The following is a 21303-nucleotide window of genomic DNA, read 5'->3' as shown; positions in this document are numbered from 1 at the left end:
GCATGTACGGAGGACAACTTAAGAGACTTTGCGTGAGCTTAAATTTTCATTGCAACAAAAAATATTGAAGATACTAAGAAAGGAAAATGACCATCTTAATAGAGACGCAAAAATTCCAATGCTTTTTAGCATACTTAGGGTGATATAGAACAATATAACGAGAATATGTCAAAGAGAAAACAATCGCAACGGTGAGAACTATATCAGCTCAAGAACTGTTTGTAAAATAAACAAGAATCAAGTTGGTTACTAAAAGTTGGCCACAACTATTATAAACCTGGGTACGTATAAAAGAATTGGTAAAATGATATATGATTATAAAACGAAGGATAGGTGTAGAAATATCGGGGTATAGGAAGACATCTGAAGTACTATGAGTATCATTATGTAATGTTCCATACAAGTTATCTCTATGACACGAACTTCTCCTCACTATTTGTATCTTTGTTAATAACGTTATTTATTTTCCTTCGTTTCGTGATACTATATATTTGGTTATTGTGCAACTGCTTTATCTGACAAGGTATGTGATTTTGTACAGTCATATTTGTATGCATCTTTGCAAAAGCAAAAATCAGCTCCCTATAAATATCAAAATGCATTTTATAGCTGGCCATGGGCGACTTGCATAGAGGTGTCATTAGTTTATAAACTACATTTATTACTGAAGACCCTTAATCTAACGTCCATTGCAGATAGCAAGTCTCTATGTTTTGGGCCAATATATTTACAATTTAACAAATCCGAGGATTTTTTTTCTTAACTCATAGTAATTCTCAATTGTAAAAAGAAACTTCTTTTTTCACCCTTAAACGGTCGGTGCAATAATTTCTTTACGTGAAGAGTACAAGATGACACGAATATCATAGCTTGTTATATGCTAGTTATCGACTTAGATAACACATAATACAGTATTTGGAATTTGTTTTTTAAAATGATGACAGGAAATTGCGACTACTAAATCCCCTTTTTATATCATTGGTAATGAGGGGCTCATTTTTATCCGGGAATGATTGAGATATATAACTAAGAGTACAGCAAACTGTTCAAATAAAATGGGAGAATAGTCACGATGTACTCCAGCAATGCTAGAGGTTGTCTGGCAAGCTATTTTCTGACTTGGTGCCATCCTGGAGGAACGCAATTCCAACCTCTTACGTTGTAGAAGTAAGTCACGATGGTACTGCATTGGGTGCATTCACTAAATTATAATTACAGTTTCACAAGTAGAGGCTTTAAATGCATTTTTTATGGTTGAAGGAAAGACTGAAATATTATATCACTTTGACATTTTTCATACGATACTCCATCAATGATAGCGGTTGTCTGACTGGCGAAGTACTTTTGACTTTGTTGGTGTATGGAGGTACGGAATTACAACCTCTTATGTTGTGGGAGTATCCAAACAATTGACTTTTTAATTATTTCACCAAATAAGTGTTAGTATTATAATAAAACGTAAATGTCAATATTATATAGTCTGGGGCGCTGGACTTAGTACAGGCCGTGTTGCCATTGATGTCACAGTGGTACAAGTTCGAGTTCCGCGGAGGGAACGACCAAAAAAGGTCTTCAATAAGTGAAAGCACATCTTTAAGTATGCTATGAAAGGGGTAATAAAATCCACGCCAACACGGAACGATGACAATTCTACTAATTATGTTCTATTTATATACTCTCAATTCCTGGCAAAAGAATTGTAACTTTCCAATATTTGTTCACAAATCATTTACTTGTATAGTTTAGGAAATCAATGTAGTAAGTGACTATAGAGAACATGTAACAACTGATTCCAACAGATGGTCAAACCAGAAACATTATTATATGGAATCTAAGAACTATTATTAAGGTATTTTTTCCAGAAAAGAAAGTCCATATTAAATCTACCTAACTGTACTGATCAAGGAGTAGCTCTCCTCAGCAAGAAATCCTCGCCACCTGATTTTTTGTCCTCTCCTGTCAAACAAGTTAACGCCCAAAATTGAAGAAAAAATGTCAAACAGATTGTTGATATTTTGCTTTTAAAAACGAGTTATCATAAACTGATAAAATTTTGGTGATCAGGTTGGCAAGAATTGGTTCTGTCTTGAAAATGTTGAGATCTACTCTCTGACCAGTACTTCTACTGGAAACAATATCTAAAAATGTTTTTTTGTAAACATCGAAGTATCATGGAAAACATATTTGGGTAATACAATTTGTACATGTACATGTCTTTTGCATAGTAAAATATTGTTGACTACTACTGGTGTTGATCAGAGTGGGTGTTGATGACTTCACTATAAAACTGGAAAGAAATTTAGACTATATGACTGACCTACTACAATAACAAAACAAATGGATTAAGGTTATTAAGTTTTATTTTAATCATTATTGTTCATAACAATAACAAACTCTATAATTGTTTGGAGTAGGGAGTCAATGTTTCATTCTTAATGGCTCATTTATACTAAATCTGTTCCAGTAAACATACATTGTTCGAGTATTGTGCCTTTAAAATATCAAAGTGTTTTAGTTTTTGTTTTACCATGAACATTTGATTGTGAGAATTTGTTAGAATTTCCATTATCTGTTAAAACATGAATATACACAGTGATGTAAAAAATTGTCTTATGATTTATTAACAATTGTAAAACAGATTAGAATGTATATAGTATTTTAACCTGTTAGTTTATAAAAAAAACTAATTCAGTAATAGAAGAATTCAGTAAAAGAATAAAAGGTTCATTTCTTATGACACTAAAACCATTACGAGTAACTGAAAAAGCCAAATTAAGGTTTTCCTAATCCCATATTCATTACAATAATTTACAGATATTAAATATCTGTTTTTCTAGAACAAAACTAGTAAAATGATTATGAATTTCTCAGAGTTTAATATTTATTTATTTGAACCATTAACACGGATAGTAAGTCTGTAGACTGGAAAAAAATCACATCAAAACAGAAATATATTTAAGCATGAATGAATAAAACTTAATGGTAGGTGTTATTTTTATATAGCACTTGACAGAAACACTGACTTCAAACTCCCACCATATGAACATTTAACAAGAATAGTTTTTAATACATTAGCAATCTTAAAAATGCACTAATACATATGTGTCACTCACAACTTTCAAACACATTTAATCAACAATTAATTTACAAAAAAAAAGACAGAATGAAAAAAAAACCATGCATAACTTTAATGCTGTTCCTTTGAATACATAGTTGTTTATTGTGTCTATATTACTGTCAAATTAGTTTTGCTCCTTAAAATGTGAAAGTCCATGAATATCATTTGGATCACAAAATTATTAATATTAACACACTCATATCAATAGAGATTGTTACTTGAGCTTATTTTTCAACACTTGGAATCAGGTTGTTTTAAATAACAAAGTGAATTTAGAATTTTGTAGAAAAAATATTTTGACATTTTTTTTCTGGTATGGGAACTTTTCTCAAATCAGTTTAAAAGAATAATAAAAAAAACAGTACACACAAAAAATATTCACATATTTAAAATTATATCAGCCATTAAAGTTGAGTAAGTGGGATATATAATTTACAGAAAATTAAAATAATGAATGTACAATAATTGAGAAACAGAACTGTAGTAATAGAATGAAAATAGGCATAATTCTGCTGTAAAAAGAAAGAAAAAAGAAAGGACAAATATAGTAAATGCCCATGATAAATACATTTTGTAAAAACAACACATAAATTTACAATTTCAGTAAACAAGCTGATTGGAAATATTCAGAAATATTGTGAAACCATATAGATACACTGCTGCTACAATTTTCATACAAATTTCACAGAAGCAAATTGTTAAAGAATAGTTGATAATATCATACACATGAATGTCACCATTTTCATACTTTGACAAGATAAGGGAGGAATCAAAACGCTATCTTTTTAATTCTACAAACTTTTATTCAACCTTACAATATACATTAAATTAACCAGTGTGGACAAGTGGCAGTCACAAAAATTATTTTTTATTTAATAATTCCTTTTCTACCTGAAATAAACAGATCTGATTATACGAGGTCAACAAACAAATTGGAAATTGGCAAAATCAGAAGTAAATATACAGTACCAGTACAAACAATCATAAATCTGGATTTCAAAAGATTAATTCCGAAAAAAGGCAGAAGAAAATAATGTCTGAATTATCAATAAATTAGCTTTTCACCTATTCTGTAAAGCTATGCTATCTGGAACACAGATTTAGAAAGAAAGGACTTTTTACCCCAGGAAATACAACATTTCAATTTTTTGTTCAATACTGACCCTATCAGCCAGATCTTGTGTTTAACAAAAGTTTTTTCAGTCACTCAGGATATTTACAATAATTACCATAAATTATCATATTTATAAAACAAATACAAAAAAAAAAAGCAGTGAAATGTCAAAAAGACCTTGTATATTCATGTTTTTGCATCAGCAATCTTGACATTATCTAGAAAATAAATAATGCATTCAGTTAGAGATATTGTTATTTAAATCTGCTGGATCGTTAGTTCTACCAACTATTTTTTTTCAGACTGACAAACATGTGAAAAATGTAAACAACACTTAAACTATTTCATTTTCATTTGAAGTTACTTATCCTCAGGCGTCTTGCATTAGAACATGTATTAAGATTCTTCCTTACTCCAAGTAAAAGTTCTCAAATAACCAATGTAGCACTGTATATTTGTAGCAGTATATTTAATAACGTGCTTCCAGAAATTCAACAAAGTTGTAATTTAACTATGAGCACTGTGCTACATTTCTGATAAAAAATATAAAGATCCATTCTATGCTAGAAAGCACTAAGCTATTTCAAATCCATAGAGAGAACACTGACATTATTCCATGAAATAAACACAGAATTTTAAGCATTGGTGAGGTTCTTCAATTATTATCCCTTGAACAATTTTTGAGTTCCATTTTCAGAATTAGGCAGCATTCATTTTCATAATATACATGAGATTGAGGAATCTGTATACAGTTAAACCTGCCTTAATCAAACCCCTTTATAATGGATTAAGTTTAGACAGATGTTTGGTTTACCAAGATTCAAAATATATTAAAATTGATATGCATTTAGATTAGGCAGGTTTTAAAATTATTCAGGGTTCGGTTTCAGACATGTTTCATTGAAAAATGAATAAGCAGTATAAATAATATATAGGTTATAGTAATTCTTACAAAATGATCACAGTTAGTTTTTTCTGTTGTGGTTGTTGTGGTTGTTGTGTGTCATTTTACTACTCCATCTTCTTCTCTGCATCTCTTTCTTGTTTGTTCACAACCCCTACAATAAAGACATATTAGTGTTAATATTTCTACATGTAAATATCAAGTATAAAAGATTAAGAATTGACAACATAATTGGGCTCTGTTATATATATAACACTATCAAAGGTGTCTATCCTCCATTACATGTCCAAAAGGTGTCCAATTTTACATCTCACCAATATGTGTCTCATGTTACTTCTCAAAAAGATGTTGGAAAATTTGGCACAATATTTTGACATAGCCCACAACACCAGACAGCACATTGACACAATCTACAGCCTTTCAAGGCACCCTGGCACAGCCTACTACACAAGACAGCACAATAACACAGTCTACAGCCTTTTAAGGCACCTGGGCACAGCCAATGGCATCAGACAGCACACTGACATAGTCTTCAGTCCATGGCACCAGACAGCACATTGACAAGGCACCTTGGCCAAGGCCCACAACACCAGAAAGCACATGGACACATTATACATCCTTTCAAGGCACCTTGGCACAGCCAACACCACCAGACAGCACAGTGACAGAACCTACCATCCAAGATGGCACATTTATACAGCCTAAGAGCTAGACTGCACATTGGTACAACATACCTATAGTTGGAAAGTAAGAAAACTAACCGTCTTAACTCTAACTGAAGGTGCTAACACTCTGCAGTTCAAGACAGCCCAGTAATACTTCCTATGGCTCTAAGTGCACACTAACACAGTCTTCAGTGCTTTGTTTGGGCTCTATTACTACCTGGACAGGTTTTGTCTGACCTCCTATTACAGATGTTCAATTGGATTGGATACATTTAAGAGAGAGAACATGATTCTTAGTGTTTCATATACATAAATGTACTTACGAATTAAAGCCATCTAATTTTCTCAGTTCTATTTGCATATTTTGTGTTTCTTCTATATATTTGTCTAACTCCGTTACAGATGTATGAGGTAGAACATTAGGAATAAACCGACAAAACAATTCTGGTTTTAATGTTGCATATTCTGAAAAAGAAAAGTATGACTATATGCTGAATTTGATTTAGAACAGATATAAAATTTTCAAATAGTAGAGGGCATTTCAAGTTAGCAATAAACTTAGGAAAGGTATTGTGCATAACTAATTGATGACCTGAGTCCAATTTCATACAACAAAAAACATTTCTCAATTTGTGGAGCCCAGTGCAGGTCCGGGTGTCTCAAGAATAGGCCTGCAGCAGAGCTAAGCTTGTTGTAAAAGGTGACTAAAGAGTGCTCAGTAACCTAGCTGGGCAAGGTGCTCTGCCCACAGAGCAACTGGGATGTGGGCCCCAGGTAGTGGAATGGGGTACCCCTGGCATGTTACATGCTAGGGTTGTCAGGCTATAATACAGAAAACCAGACCGAAAACCATAGTGGTGCACCGTGTTGGGAAAGATGCCTCGTCCCTCACACATTAAAGAACTCTGCTGTGGTATTGGATAGGAGTAGGAACCTTTGCACTCCGCCACAGGAGGCTAAATTGCCTGACCGTACCCATCCCTCCCTTTTATCTTGTGGCAATCAAAATTTGTCGACCCTATTATCCTTGTGTCCCATCCCTTTTTTCATTTCATCATCATCATTTCATGTTCATTTTATCATCCATTTCATGTTCGTCACCTGAATATACCTGAAATATTGCTACTCTGGCTTTAAACTCCAACAATCAATCAATCAATCAATCAATTAATCAATTTGTGGATTTCCTCAAACCATTCTTTGCTCTACTAGGAACAGCTATCTTGTGGTTTGAAAATGAAGGATTTAAGGAAGATCTCAGTCACACCCCATGAGCTGCTCTGGCTTCCAAAACTCTGTTGCCAAAAAATGTGCCAGCTGACAATATTTTTTGGCAATTTTCAGAAATTAGAGACAAAATGGGTGCCAAAAAAATTTTCTATTTTTTTTTTTATAAAATATTTCAGTATTAGGTTCACTGATGAGTTATCTTTGTCAATTCATCATATTTACACCTTCAAACATGTCATACGTACATCAAAGATTCCCTCTTGATGCATGTATAAAGCAGGTTTTTAGTTCTTTCTAGTCCTAGTTAGGATCTAAAACCATTAGTCACTTTTCATATGTAAAACAATTAAGTACTACTCCAGAAACATGTTTTATTTTATCAAGTACTTTATATTACTATGCTCATATAGTCCCTGATTTTAAAATATGTTGGCCTTTGTCATTTGTGGTCTAATTAAATTGATCTTAAATTCGATATAATTTGATTTTTTTATTTATAAATTTTCAATAAACTTGATTCTTTTTTTTCAAGAGATAAAATTTCTAGCAAACTATAAACATTGAGCTTAAATTGTGTCCCTTTTAAATTATCTCTTGTTCTCCTGATACCTGAATATTATGACTAACAGCTTTCAGTATTTCCTTAATAAGATTTTGGGAATCCCTACTTAATTTATTTACCAATTTTCCTGCCAAAAAGGTCATATGGCAAAAGTGTAAACAAATGTCATCCATTTTCTTTTTTCAATTCTTGCATTTCAAAGTGTTTTAGACACTTCCTGGTGGGATAATCATTGTAAATTAGATTTTAGGGAAATCTGTTTTTTAATGTATCATATATTTAAACAGGGCTGTGAAGCTATTGTATGAAGCCATGTGCACATGGCCATGATTGTGTTTACCTTTGATCAGATGATGAGAGTTTTGATTGACTCAATAATGTATTTACATGTGATTGACACCTTCCATGAGGATATTGTGAGTCATGGTCACCTAGTCTAATTACCTTCGATTGGCTTCTGTCGTAAATTGGTTATCATCAATGGGAAAAGACTTAATAAGTAAGATGTTCTTGTGCCTAATCCCTTTTGTACGTTTTTCGACAAATAAAATATGTTTAAATTTATCAATTAACTCTGACCAGGTGTCAACACAATGTCCGTTGCTGACAAACTTTCTGTCATTAACATAACCTAAGTGCCAATAAAATCGCCAACTGGTTATTTTTGTCGCCAGATCAAATAAAAAAATCCAGATTGTGACATTGGCGAAGTCCAGCGCCAACCTTGCATATGTCAGTCAAATACGGCTTTTCCAAATTGATAAACTTTTTGGTAGATACAGTAAAACCTGTTAACCAAACCCTGTATACACTGGTATCCTTCTTCTTTTCAGTACCTATGAACCTGTGTAAACTGAATATCTGCCTTAACAAATCAACAGGAGTTTGATCCTCACAGGTTTCATAGTACTAAAGACAACTGAAAAAAAAGTTTATACTTGCCCACACAATTATTCAACCAACAAAAGTCCGTGAAGTGGGGAAAACCAAAACTTACCTGGGTTAATGGAATGAAGACTTTGTATTGTGTTATACATCAAGGCAGGAGAGATAACAAAAGGTGTTCTGTTGGCTTCTTCAAGAACAGCTTAAAAAAAAACAAAGTTCTGTAAAGCCTCTGTTGTGTTAGAGTAATCAAGGGAACCAAGGTTATAGTGGTAATCAAAAGAATGTAAGCATGTAAGAATGAAAACAGACATACACAACAAAGAACATAAAGTAATTGAAATCATACATACAAAGTAACAAAAGCAAATGAGCAACTCGGACTTCACTAAAAACTGGGAGCATGGACCAGGTGCTAGGTGATAGGATCAATTGATAAATGATCATGTTCCTTTAAATGATGCTCACATCGATGTTAGATTTTTTATTTCATATGGAAAAGTCTTACTTTTCTTTTTTTCTTGGTGTAATATATTTCAATAGTAGAACTTCACAATGTGTTTCAAAATTTAAAACATCTTTTCATTGGCACTCTTTACTATGCCAGCCAAATTTACATCTAAACTGGTCATGTGTGAATAATCTAAATATGATAATTCCTTAATTTTCATAATTTTTACTTACTAAATAAATGTGTTATGTGGTTTTCTAGTATATGTTTTCGAAAAAGTTTCTTTAATTCTGTATGTAAATTTGTCTTTAGTTTGGATTCAACATAATATCTGTTCTGAAAAGCAAAAAGAAAAGTTCTTCCATTAAGTGAGAGGCCTGTACAAGTATTCAATTTTTTAAGTAGCACTCCCGCTAAGAATCATGGAAATTGTGATTCATGGCTGAAAAGCCTACATATTTTTATTTTTGCTATTTTATTTGAATTGGTATAGCAAACAGAAATTAACATTCAGTTTTTCATACACCCCATGTTCTTAGATGATAAAAATTATATAGAATGCACTGTAGATTTCGAAATTAAGGGTGATAACTCTGTAAATGAGACTCAAATACAATAGAATCTATTAGATTTTCAATACTGATAATCTCCTGAGAGCAGACAGATTGAAATGAATAATTACACATTTCATAATATAGACCCATAAAACAACTTAATTACAAAAATAAAAATAAGTAGTCTTTCTGGGGGTGTATCACATTTTTCATATTTTGCATGATTCTTACAAAGACAGCTACTTAATACCTCACTATATTCATTACGCTCTATGTTTTGAATGTTAAATAAACATGCACATTCACAAATCAGTCACAGACATAATATCTCTTGTACAATGTATCATCAGTACAATAAGATGGTGACCTGTAAGTCATATCAAGTGAAAAAAATTGTACATGCAAATTTACAACAAATAAAAAAAGTACACATTTCATTTTGTGCAGTCTAGAAAGAATCACCAGCAGAATGCAACGATTGTAAATTGCAGTCTTTATTGTTAAATTTCTGCCCCATGTCAATTTGTGCTTTGTTATTTTTATTATAAATAAGTTTTGAACTATTCAGTGAAAATTATGTTAAATATATACATTGTACAATAAGTTTATAACATTTTTGGACCTATATTAGATGGGCAACAATTGCATCAAGTGCTGGTAGTAAACTATTACAAACTGATTATTTATGTAATTTTGTGTATTAAATTGATTTGTAAATCAAAGTCTTTGCATATTTATCATATGTATCTGCATACAATCATAAATTCATTATTCAATGTGAGGCTGTTTCTGTAGTAAATGTTCAACCTGGGACTATTTACTTTGATAAGCATTTTGATCCAAATCATAAAGTAAAAAAACATGTAAAGTTCACACAATATCTTTCCTAAAAAAATTTCCTAAAAATTATTAAAAAAAGCTTTCACTACACCTGCAAAAAATCAAAACATACTAAAACTACAAGTAAAAATATGTTCTGATTTTTCATAGTAAAAAAATATTTAACAAAATGAAGAACGAATAGACAGACTTACCATATAATTAAAAATAGGAACAATACCAGCTAACGCTTGCTGATACTGATTCCATACGGAATAATACTTTTCTAAAAACTGTCGTCCTTCATCTTTCTCCTGGTAAAAGGAAAAAAAATTAAATGTTAGAAGTATCAAAACTTGTATTCTCTTACAATAGTTGCTGGTAAAAGTAATACAGTATAACGCAACCTATTGACTAATGAACAATTCAGTCATGGTCTGGCCTACAAAGTTGTTTGCTTATTTGTGGACATTTTCAGAAATGCATTAATTAGGTATGTGCAGTTGTATCCTACTTCATTTTTCTACATAAAAAACCCAAAAATTTGAGAAGAACCCCAAATCAGTTATTGTTATGACAGTTTTTTTTTTTTAATTATATTTTCATTTTGTAATTTTGTGTTCTATGCTTAAGCAAGTCAAAGATGTAATTTTTATGGATTATCTCCATTAGAATACAAATAGCCTTAAAAAAAACCACATTTATTGGTGTTATTTGATTGATGGTTTGGTGTGTTTTAATACTGTTTTGAGATGTAAATGTCACTATTAAAATGAATAAAATGTTTTTTACAAAAACTGTGTCAATTATAAATATGGTATTACACAAATAGTAATAGGATAATTAATTGGAAAGAGTAAATAACCAAAATATGACCACGAGTACCAAAGAACGCCTAGATTTAATGAGTGTGCCTAACTTCCTTCATGCATAAGTTTAATCTTTATGCCTTCTTGGCATGAGTGATTATATTTTGGTTATTCACAATAACCCATTGATTATCTATTTATAAAATAGATTTCCTCAATTATTCATTGCTATTTTCAATATGAATTTTATATTTTGTGAATGGCAGATTGATGTAAGTGTTGCGAAGTTTTGGCAGGAGAAAGTGCGAGAGTGAAATTACTAATTTATTTCACAGCGTGAATTATCAATTGTTTTTACACTGGGAACATTCGTTAAATCATGGCTATCTATATAATGATATAAATAAAGAACTCTTACATGTACTTTCCAGTTTCCTAACATTTTAAATTATAACAAAACATGTATTTTTATTTCATGATACATTCAAGTTACTGTACATTTGAACTGGTGTAGAATTTTTATAAGAATCTGGCCTGAGTTTCATAAAAATTCTCAATTCTTCAATTTCAAGCAATTTGATTAATCAAATTTGACTTAAGGAAGGATTTGAGGAAAATCTCAATATAATATTTCTTATGAAACTAGAACCTGAAGACGGAAACCTAACTAATTAAATAAAATCTAAGTTTGAAATTTCTTATGAAACCAGAACCTGAAATCTCAGAGATTTCTTATGAAACCAGGTTTTGAAGCACATGTCTTCTTCCCTTATAATAAAGACAAATGATGATTTTGATGTACATGTATCAGTTGGACATTTTTACGGATAATAAGCCAAACTCGTCCTTTAAAAGACAGAAAAAAGACCAAATTATATAAACCATTAAGATTATCTAAAAATTACCAAAAAAAATGAAAATTCCATGTACATGTACAACAAATGAAATTCCACTTAAGAAATATCAGTATACCCAAAAAAGGATTACATACCCATGCTTGGAATTCTTCATTCTTTTCATCCAAGTATTTTCCCATGTATTGCATCAAATCTGAATATAATCTTTCTGAAAACTGCTTGCATACACATTTATAAACACAACTGCATGAAATAAAAAAAACAGGTACAATGTAATTTAGATACATGTATTATCATATATGTGTCATGACATGTTTGACAGCTAATTATCTTCACTGACAAAAAAGCTAACTTAATGTAAATATGTTTATAACAGAGGCAATTAGTGAAATGTTTGGATACTCCACTTTTTCTCTGATTATTTTATGAAAATGTTCATTTCATCGAATAAAATTCTTGACCTATTTCTATTTGTATCATATCTCTAACCAAAAGAATTTAAACTCAGAATCTTTTATACTTTGGTGACAAGTGCATGTTTTTTTACTGAGTAATTATTTCATGATCACCTGCTAAAGCTAGTAAAATATTTAAAAAAAAACTACAAGCAGGGTATCAAATACAAATATTAAGCTACTGTTGATTTTAACTTTTGAGCTCTGTATTATTCTTCAAAATCAAAAGTACATACATGTACACCTTGATCTTAGTAAAATTACCTGTCAATTTGTTAATTGAAGATTATCTATTCAAGGTAAAATTACCTGTACATTTGTTAATCTGAGGTTAAATCAAGTTAAAATTACCTGTACATTTGTTCATATGAGATTGGTATTCCTTGACCAGGTACCATAGTCAACAAATGGTTAATTGCTTCCTCCAGTTTTGGCCAGTATTGAGATTCATAATCACCTGATGTTAATGTCATCATTACTAGAATTGAAAATTGAATTTCATTGTAAATTTGGTAACTCGAATTACGCATGAACATAATTATTTTTATACTTACATGTACAAGTACATAAATATCAAACTGGAAAAAAATAACAGTTAAACCCCATCAGCATTGGTAAAGAAGTAAAAAAAAATATGTTAAAAAAAAATAAGGGGAAAACTAGTCTTTCTTTCTTTTGACCTAATTTCTTAATTATCAGGCTGTAATATTTAATTAATACTTACCTTCCGTTAGTAATAAGAATTCTTGTTTTGATTTCACACAGTTCTATTTTAATTTACTCAAATTTTTACATTATATCTACATGTTAGAACAATGTAAAATGTACTTATGACTAGGGACAACAAGAAAGACAATGATGGCACCATATTTACATGATAGAACAGCAGTATTTTGTAATAGTAAAAAGCTCCTTAAGGCTTATGTCCAGGGGTGCTGTGCCCTTAAGTACCCATAAAGTGCCCCTGTGTCACTCTTGATGACTTCAAAGTGCCTCAATGAGATTTTGATAAACAATATTTGCAAAGTCATCTTTTTACACAAGGCATCTTTTTCTTTCAAGTGCCAAATATATGTTACATGTAAGTGTATTTCAAAAATCTGGCAAATCTGAAGGTTTGTAAATTCTATTATTAACCAACTACCCAAAATATGTTAAAATATGTCAAAAACTGACCAATTGATATGAATTCAAACTGAGCATCTATAGGGGGCTAATATGAAAGAAAGAGGGCCAATATGGATCAAACCAGGGCCAATACGGCATCATAACTTTCGGTCGTTTGACACCGCCATTGTGAGTTAGAATTGGATTTCATGATCTTTGATCACCATATCTAAAAGCTGCTGAAACATAAAAAAATCTTCCATTTTATACAAAAAGGATATTTAAGACTGACTAAAGCAAATAAACCTACATGTTCCTGGTAAAACATGACAACAACTGTTCTATAAATCATCTAGTTGAGTTGGCTAATAAAATTGTCAATAAATATGTAATTTCATATTGGCCCTGTTTTGGTCAATCATATTGACCTCGACAGCCGTATTGGTCCTCAGCGATGCCTCAGGACCAATACAACCACATCAACCAATATGACACACCTCAAACCTATAACAGGGCCAATATGAAATAACATATTTATTAACATATAATATGACATGCTTCAAAGCTTTTTAGACCAAAGCAAGTGCTGATAGCACTGAAGGTTTTGGTTAATGTAGAAATGGTAGCATGAACAAATTTTCAAGATTACATCAATAGTAAAGGAACTACAATTTGAAACCTAGAACACTGACTAAGATCCATGCTAGTCATGATGTATAAAATCAACCATGACATGATAGATATACCAGCTGCATCTACTTAACAACACTGAGGTGATGCAAGAACTCAGAAAAACAACAACTATACACAATTGCATACCAACTGAGACATCTACAAATTCTCATTCTTTCCAGAACCATCAGGGACTGGAACAGCCTTCAAGACAGTGCCAAACATGCCAGTACCATCTAGGCATTCATGGGGCAGCTAACCAACACCATAGCTGCACATGCCAAGAAATACCCCATAAAATTTCTTGTCTGCCCCAGCAGATACTAATTATCTTTGGAAACGCAGTAGTACAGATGTGGTAATTAATGTATATTGTATCTATTAACTCAGCACGGTCTAAACTTGGATTCTGGAGCGATTTGTCTTGGCATGGTATAGACTTCAGAAATTCGCATATAAGAAACGTTTTCTTCATTTTGCATTTACTTTTCTATTTTGGGGGGTGGGGGTAATTTTAAATGACGGTCTCAGATTGTTATATATTTACAACCACTATGATTAAATAAAAGAATGAAAAATAATAATAATTAAGAAATTTATCTGGCTAGATTACAGTTTTGAACCATGTCCAAGCAAACCAAATTTGGTACAAGATCGAGTGCCATTTAAAGAAGTTGTGCAACAGCATACATATTAAGGAACTCAACAGTACTGCCATTTCAAAAAAAAAGAAAAAGCAGATCCCTTTCAGAGTTTAAGGTTGTTTGGTTTAGAAAGAAGTTCAGTTTACCCAGGTTAAAATATATTAAAATTGATACAAAAAGACTTCAAGAAGTATCTGATTTAGACAGGTTTTCGGATTATTCAGGGTTTGGTTTTGACAGGCTTCAATATATATAAAAATAGTCAATTACAAGGCCTTTTCAGGTAACCTAATTTAAATTTCCACAAAAGCCTGGGTTTAACATGGCCTCAATCAGAAAATGAAAATTATTCATAAAAATAGCCTAAAAAATCGTAAAAAATAGGAAAAAGATTGTAAAGACTTGATTTTATTTCTTAAAGAAAACCTACAAATAGGGAATAGAACAAGCGCTGGGCAGACCTCTCAGGGTATTCATACTATATATAGAAAGGTATTCCAAAGTACACGAGTCAAGTCGAGGTTCTATATATCTACAAATGTAAATATCACCACAAAAAAATTACACAGATGTGGTCATTTATGTATCTAATATCTCAGCAAGGTCTAAAGTTGAATTCTGGAGCGGTTTGTCTTGCCATGCCTCATCAGCCATAGGCAGCAAGAGGCCATGTTTTTAATCTGTACATAATTTGGTTTTAAATTTGTAAATATGGGGCTTTTACCTGTGTCCTGGGTGCTACATGGAATTTACACTCTAAATGAGTAGAAGGAGAAGACTTTAAGAAGAAGAAGATGAAGACATTCACTCTGCTTTGGACATAAATAAGAGTAGTACATCCTTATGTACATACATATTCATACATTAATCTGGGTAAATTCTTTTTTAATATTTATCACTGCATACATCTGAAGATTTATTTCAAGTACATATATGTGTATATAGCTACAATTCACGTACATTTATTTTCTCCGTTCCATTTTGTTTCGCATTTTACAGTTTCGTTTTGCACTTTACACTTTCGTTTCGCAGTTTATAGATTTCTTTTTGATTCGTTTCGATTTTGTTTCACATTTTTTAGGTACCCAAAACACCCCCTGCCCCGCCCCCCCCCTCCAAAAAAGAAGAAAAAAAAACAATATGTAGAAACTTTAAAAAATGAAGTCCATCAAAATAAATCATAGAAACTCCATTTTATCATTGTTTTACGATGGGCTTTCAATTTATGTCATTATTTTATAACCTCTTGCTATTGCTTAGGTTAAAACATTGCCACATCAGTGACCAACCTGTGAAAAAACAATGATAAAATGGAATTTCTGTGATTGATTTCTGAATTTACACACATACACATGTAAGTACACTCCTCCAATGCCCAGGGTTCTCACTAGGAATTTTACATGGTGAGTCCTGGGATTCATCACTTTTTGGAAAGGTGAGTCCAAGATGAACTTGGTGGGTCCCACCCTTTTCCTTATTTAAACCAAATTTGAGTGCTACATTCATTAGTTTAGTGCGTACATAGTACTACATGTACATACATGTATGTACAATCACACAAAATTATATCTCACTGCAATTATGCATGTCATCCATATTAACTTGTGAAGACTAAACTCAGCATCTTTTTTTTTATTTGAAAACAAACTTATTCTGTTTGCTGGCTTCTTGATACAACTCAATACATAATGTGTATTTAGTTCCATGTATCTACATGTAACTACATTTATAATACTAACATACCTACCAACTTTTGAAAATCCCCGTGGAGGTTTTTATGCAGGACAATGTATGAACCGATATTTTCAGGACATATCTTGCAAACTGCTTGGGTTTTACTGTATGGATGTATGAATGAGATAATCACTATAGCATTATAGTGCCTTTTTCAGTTGAACAACATGCACTGAAGTTTATAAGCCCCTTTTTTGTGTTGGATTCCTCCAAACCGAATTAAAATTCCTAAGTTTTGTCGAATTAAAAAAAAAATAAAATAAATGAGAAAACTTACATATACATTCAAATTTATTTCTACTATTTCAGAATACATGGAGCAAAATTTCCTTCTTCCAATTGATGTCAGTATAAGGGGGTTAGGATTCAAGTTTAGAAATTAGAGAGTTACAGTTCAGCAAGTTTGAGTATATCAATGAAAGCCTTATTAGAATTATGTGTGTGTGGTGCTGTATACATTGAAGTTTCTTGAGAATAAATAGATGAAAACTTGGGCAACTCTTACTTTTAATTAAATGCATACCATGAAGTGCAGTGAGGAAATGTAACAAATATTCAAGCAAGTTGATACTGAAATTCCAAAATTGTCACAATTTTATAGAAATAGTATTTCTTTCAATTACTGCAAACAAAACGTAAGGGTAAAATAATGCACTGATGAAATTACAGGAAATGTGAAGACTGCAGGGGAGGTAACTCATTTTGTATAAACAGTGATAATTTTAAAATTTGTTCACACACCTGGTTCTACAAATTTGAGACCTGTTTAAATGACAGTATTTTCAAATTAATTGTGGAGTCGAAATTAATCTTTAGAAAATGATTGGATGTTCAAATAATAGTGGTATATCCAATCAGGATTCATTTTCCTATTGTCAATGATTGATTATGCCTTTCTATTTTCAGACTCAAGTTACAACAATCTATAGACATGCACATGTATTGTACGTGAGACTGATATCACAGTGCTGTCTATGAAAGTTCTTAGTACCCCAAGTACTCATGCATCATAGACATAAAGATGATTAACAAGTTGGAAGCAAGTAAAACCCCCAATTGGTACATTGCAACCAAATGTATAATCATAGGGTTATGCCTTTTCTGTAACTAAAGATAAAATCCATGTTCCTTTAAGCCTCGTTAGTTGGGAAAAAATGCAGCCGATGAAGGGTATGGAGGGTATGTCTAGCCTTGTGTTTTTTACAGGATAGCTTTTGCCGATTGATGTCCCAATTACATGATATGCAAAAGCCTTTAAGTGCTTTGGTATGAAGGTGGCGCTATTGTAAAATATAACAAAAAAACCCAGCCTGTCCATGTGGGTTGATACATGAATTTTGTATTATTCTTTTCATAGCCATGCAGTCCTTTTCACAAAAAGTTGTAAGTGTAAAACTAGCTGTAAGTTATGATGTCATAAAAGATCAAAGTATTGAGATTTCATAACTTACAACTGATTTTACATTTAAGATTTTTTGTGAAGTCAATCTGACTACAATTAAAGAGATACATGTACCCAACAATAGCAGTAACCAACCTACTCACTTTAAAATCTTGCAGCTGAGTTTGTTGAGAACTGCTGACATCACAAGACACTTGTATTTTTTACAAATGTATATTAATACCAATTTGAGCTGCATGATAATAATCAATATTCTTTGAAACTTTGGTTTATGTTGATTAAAATATGATTAAATTTTAGATTTAAAATAATGATAAATAATGACGTATGGACAATTTTTGTAATGTTTATTGCATTTTATTGAAAATTTAAAAAGGCAAAAACATTCATTTCCAAGTACATATGAAAATGTACATGCTGACCGGAGATGTGTTGCATGTCCACTTATTAAACTATGACTATGTATCATACAACTTTTACAACTTTCAAGAAAGCATTCATATTTGTTTTAAAATGTTGTTGACAAGCTTCAAATTAAGAAATTATGGGCTTGAAGTCAACATTTATTTAAATGTTGGTCATTAATGGTACAAGAAATGGTGTCATTTTCACATTTGTAAAAATCTCTCAAAGAATTTTTTAAACTTGCTGTCAGAAGGAAAGGAAATAGGAATGAAAGTATTCTACAAATTGAATATCAACAGAAATGATATTTTCACTCCCTGGTCTGTGATCCTTAAATATTGGGACATTATGATCAATATTTAAGGTGACTTTACCACGTGCTTGAACTTTTAATTGGTTTGGTAAATTTATTTCAACTATAAAGAAACCTCACTATTTATGTTCAAAATGGCAGTAACACAGTTGGGAAATGTGAAATTGACAGTTTCATGTTAATGGTCCCTGAATGCAGGGGGGATATATATATATATTTAAGTCCCTGTTATTATTACACTGTAAGAGTAATAATTTTTTATTACAAATATTGTTAGTAATCAAGTCTCGTCTCTGAAAAAGTCAGAGATTGCTGTCACGTCCAACAGTTGATTAGTCAGACAAGCTGGGGCTGTGGGACATTAGAGCTTGTTCCATACCAAAAACACAAAATTTTGCACACCAAATTTGGTGTGTGCCTCGACACTAAAATTTACTACTTTCTTGGCCCCTGAAAAGTTAAAACTATGTACAAATGTATGTGATAAAAGTTTAAACAATAAAAAATATCATGCATATGCTTTTCTGCAGTAATTGGTATAGTAAGCTGGGATCCCCATGGATCAAAATGAACACATGGCTCACTCTCCTGTGGACAAATTTTCATCGTGACTCGTGTCCTTTCGCACAGAAAATAACTTGCAAAAAGAAAGTGTGATAAGGTTGAATGTGACATACCAAATAGCACAAGCTACAATACAGAAATCAACAATGGTATTTTTTTTTCTGTCTCTATTGTGTATTTCAATTATACCAAGGTAAAGTTTTCCATTTCCTAAGCTTAACCATAGGTCCACAGCTCTAGAGAAATTAAAACCACTGGTAGTTTTGTCAATACCATTAAACCATGTGCATTTAATAAGTTCTTTATATTTAAACCAAAAGAACTTAAGACAGTAAAACGTTGTTTTCGTCCTAATTGTGTCATTAAACAATTCTTTAGAACTTTTGGGAGTCAATCCATTGCATTTTCACAAAAAGTTAGGCAAACTGAACTGCTTTTCTCAGTCAGATAATTGCCGATATCGTTAAGACATTGTTGTACAAAATAAGGTTGTCTTCCTCCCTCTTCGATCACGTCGATCTTTATCAAATTGAATTTAACTCTTGATACTTTCTATATTTTATTAAATGAAAAGTTGTCAAATTTTATTCATTTAAAAAAAAAACAGTAGAAATTATTCTTATCGATTTTGCCAATGATTTGACAGATCTGAGATGTGTCTACACACCTGTTTCACTCCCTGACACATTAAACCCCGTAAATTACCAATCAAAACATTGGAATTTATCGTTAGAATAAACACACGTGTCAATCTTGTAGATTTATGATAGATATAGGTAGTAATTGGGAAATACAGTGGCAATTTGCAATGCATGAATACATGGTGCACACCAAGTGAACATGTGGCGCTCATTTTGAATTCATGGCGCAAGGAAAGTACATTTTGTAACACATGGCACAGTGCCATGCAAAAAGAGGCCGTAGAGAACCCTGAGTAAGAAAGGAAATATAAAAAAAATAGCAAAATATTGTGATCTTGATCACAGAGTTAAATATTGTGAAATTTTGTAAAACTAAGCAGTGTGCAAATTTCAAATAGAGTGAAAAGCATGTCAAGAGTATTGTCTGATGTACATGCAAGCAACAAATAACTGTCTTTCTTTGAATTTACAGAATTTTGACTTTTTAGCAAAATCCATTGTTTTGAAAATGGGACAAGCTCAAACATCTCTCTGTTTCACATTTGCAGCATGTCTGGCAAATCAGCTATTAGACATCAGAGCAATCTCAGACTATTTCTTAAAAGGAGAACCTTTAGAACGAAGTGCCATACAAAAAGTTGGTTTGGAACGGTGCCAATATGATTTTGGAAACTGGAATCTAACAGAACATTTCATAATACTGGTAGAAAATTATGTGTATTCTTCTGTTCCATTCCAAACTGGTAAAAATAACAAGCTCTGTCTACTCTCTTCTCGGGTAACTTCACGTCTTACAATTCAAAATGTCATAAAAACCGGGTCTCTCATGAGAAATTATAATTACATGTACTTAAATAAAAACTGTAATTTTTGTAGCAAATAAATATGTTAGCATACAGGAAAATGATTAACAGATTAAGGAATTAAACTAGGAAGATGTGACATGGATGATTTCAAATTGAAAGTAGTTAGAAGGGTGTGAAAGGAGGAACTACACGATACCACTGAATGTTAATCTTTTGCCGTGGCACATCGTTCTTACCCCAACCCTAACATATCAAGAGAGGAGGGTTGCTGGGTCGGGAAATTCGGACTAGATGAATCAGTGGCAGTGCATACCCATACTTCCAGGGCGCAACAGTGGGTGTTCTTCAGCTTGTGCATTTGTTTCTTGTCCTAAATCTGGCTGTGTAGAATCGGCCTCAGCTTCCATGGGTTCATCCATGGTTAAATAACTCGCAAAAACAACTTTTTTATGTTTGTGTACACCGGAAGTATTAAAACTAATTATAAAGTCGACCTGGATTTGAATATTACGGGTTAGTTTAGTTTAATGAATATAACATATGGCATTTATAAAAATAAATTTGCACAGTATGCGGAATAAAATTTCTTCAA

The 21303-nt window shown here is 32.0% G+C and overlaps 1 protein-coding gene across 2 annotated transcripts; it reads right to left on the bottom strand.

Annotated features, from left to right (window-relative positions):
- Positions 1–2342: 2342 nt before the first annotated feature.
- Positions 2343–21207, bottom strand: LOC148620963 (CDK2-associated and cullin domain-containing protein 1-like). Of its 2 annotated transcripts, XR_015921047.1 has the most exons (9): positions 21025–21207; positions 12775–12901; positions 12103–12211; positions 10518–10616; positions 9163–9265; positions 8591–8680; positions 6125–6266; positions 5185–5290; positions 2343–4450 (listed from the first exon to the last, which is right to left on the bottom strand). XR_015921047.1 is itself a non-coding variant. In XM_088574893.1 (8 exons), the coding sequence occupies exons 1-8, from the start codon at positions 21128–21130 to the stop codon at positions 5236–5238; spliced, it is 831 nt and encodes a 276-aa protein (XP_088431019.1). In that variant the 5' UTR covers positions 21131–21197; the 3' UTR covers positions 5218–5235. The 2 variants fall into 2 exon arrangements, 1 of the variants encoding a protein (XP_088431019.1); XM_088574893.1 differs by lacking the exon at positions 2343–4450 and having other exon boundaries at positions 5218–5290; positions 21025–21197.
- Positions 21208–21303: the final 96 nt, after the last annotated feature.

This window comes from Perna viridis, chromosome 3 (assembly GCF_037379345.1).
Source record: "Perna viridis isolate PV_CMFRI_1.1 ecotype Kerala chromosome 3, ASM3737934v1, whole genome shotgun sequence".
Classification (NCBI taxonomy): Eukaryota; Metazoa; Mollusca; class Bivalvia; order Mytilida; family Mytilidae; genus Perna; species Perna viridis.
Note: the sequence above shows the minus strand (reverse complement) of the source record. Positions and strands in the feature narration are given on the sequence as shown.

Coding starts and splice junctions, on each gene's coding strand:
- LOC148620963 (XM_088574893.1), bottom strand. CDS start 21,130: ATGGATGAACCCATGGAAGCTGAGGCCGATTCTACACAGCCAGATTTA. Junction 8,681..9,162: donor CCACATAACACATTTATTTA/GTAAGTAAAAAT, acceptor TTTTTTTTTAAG/CTGTTCTTGAAGAAGCCAAC. Junction 5,291..6,124: donor AAATTAGATGGCTTTAATTC/GTAAGTACATTT, acceptor TCTTTATTGTAG/GGGTTGTGAACAAACAAGAA.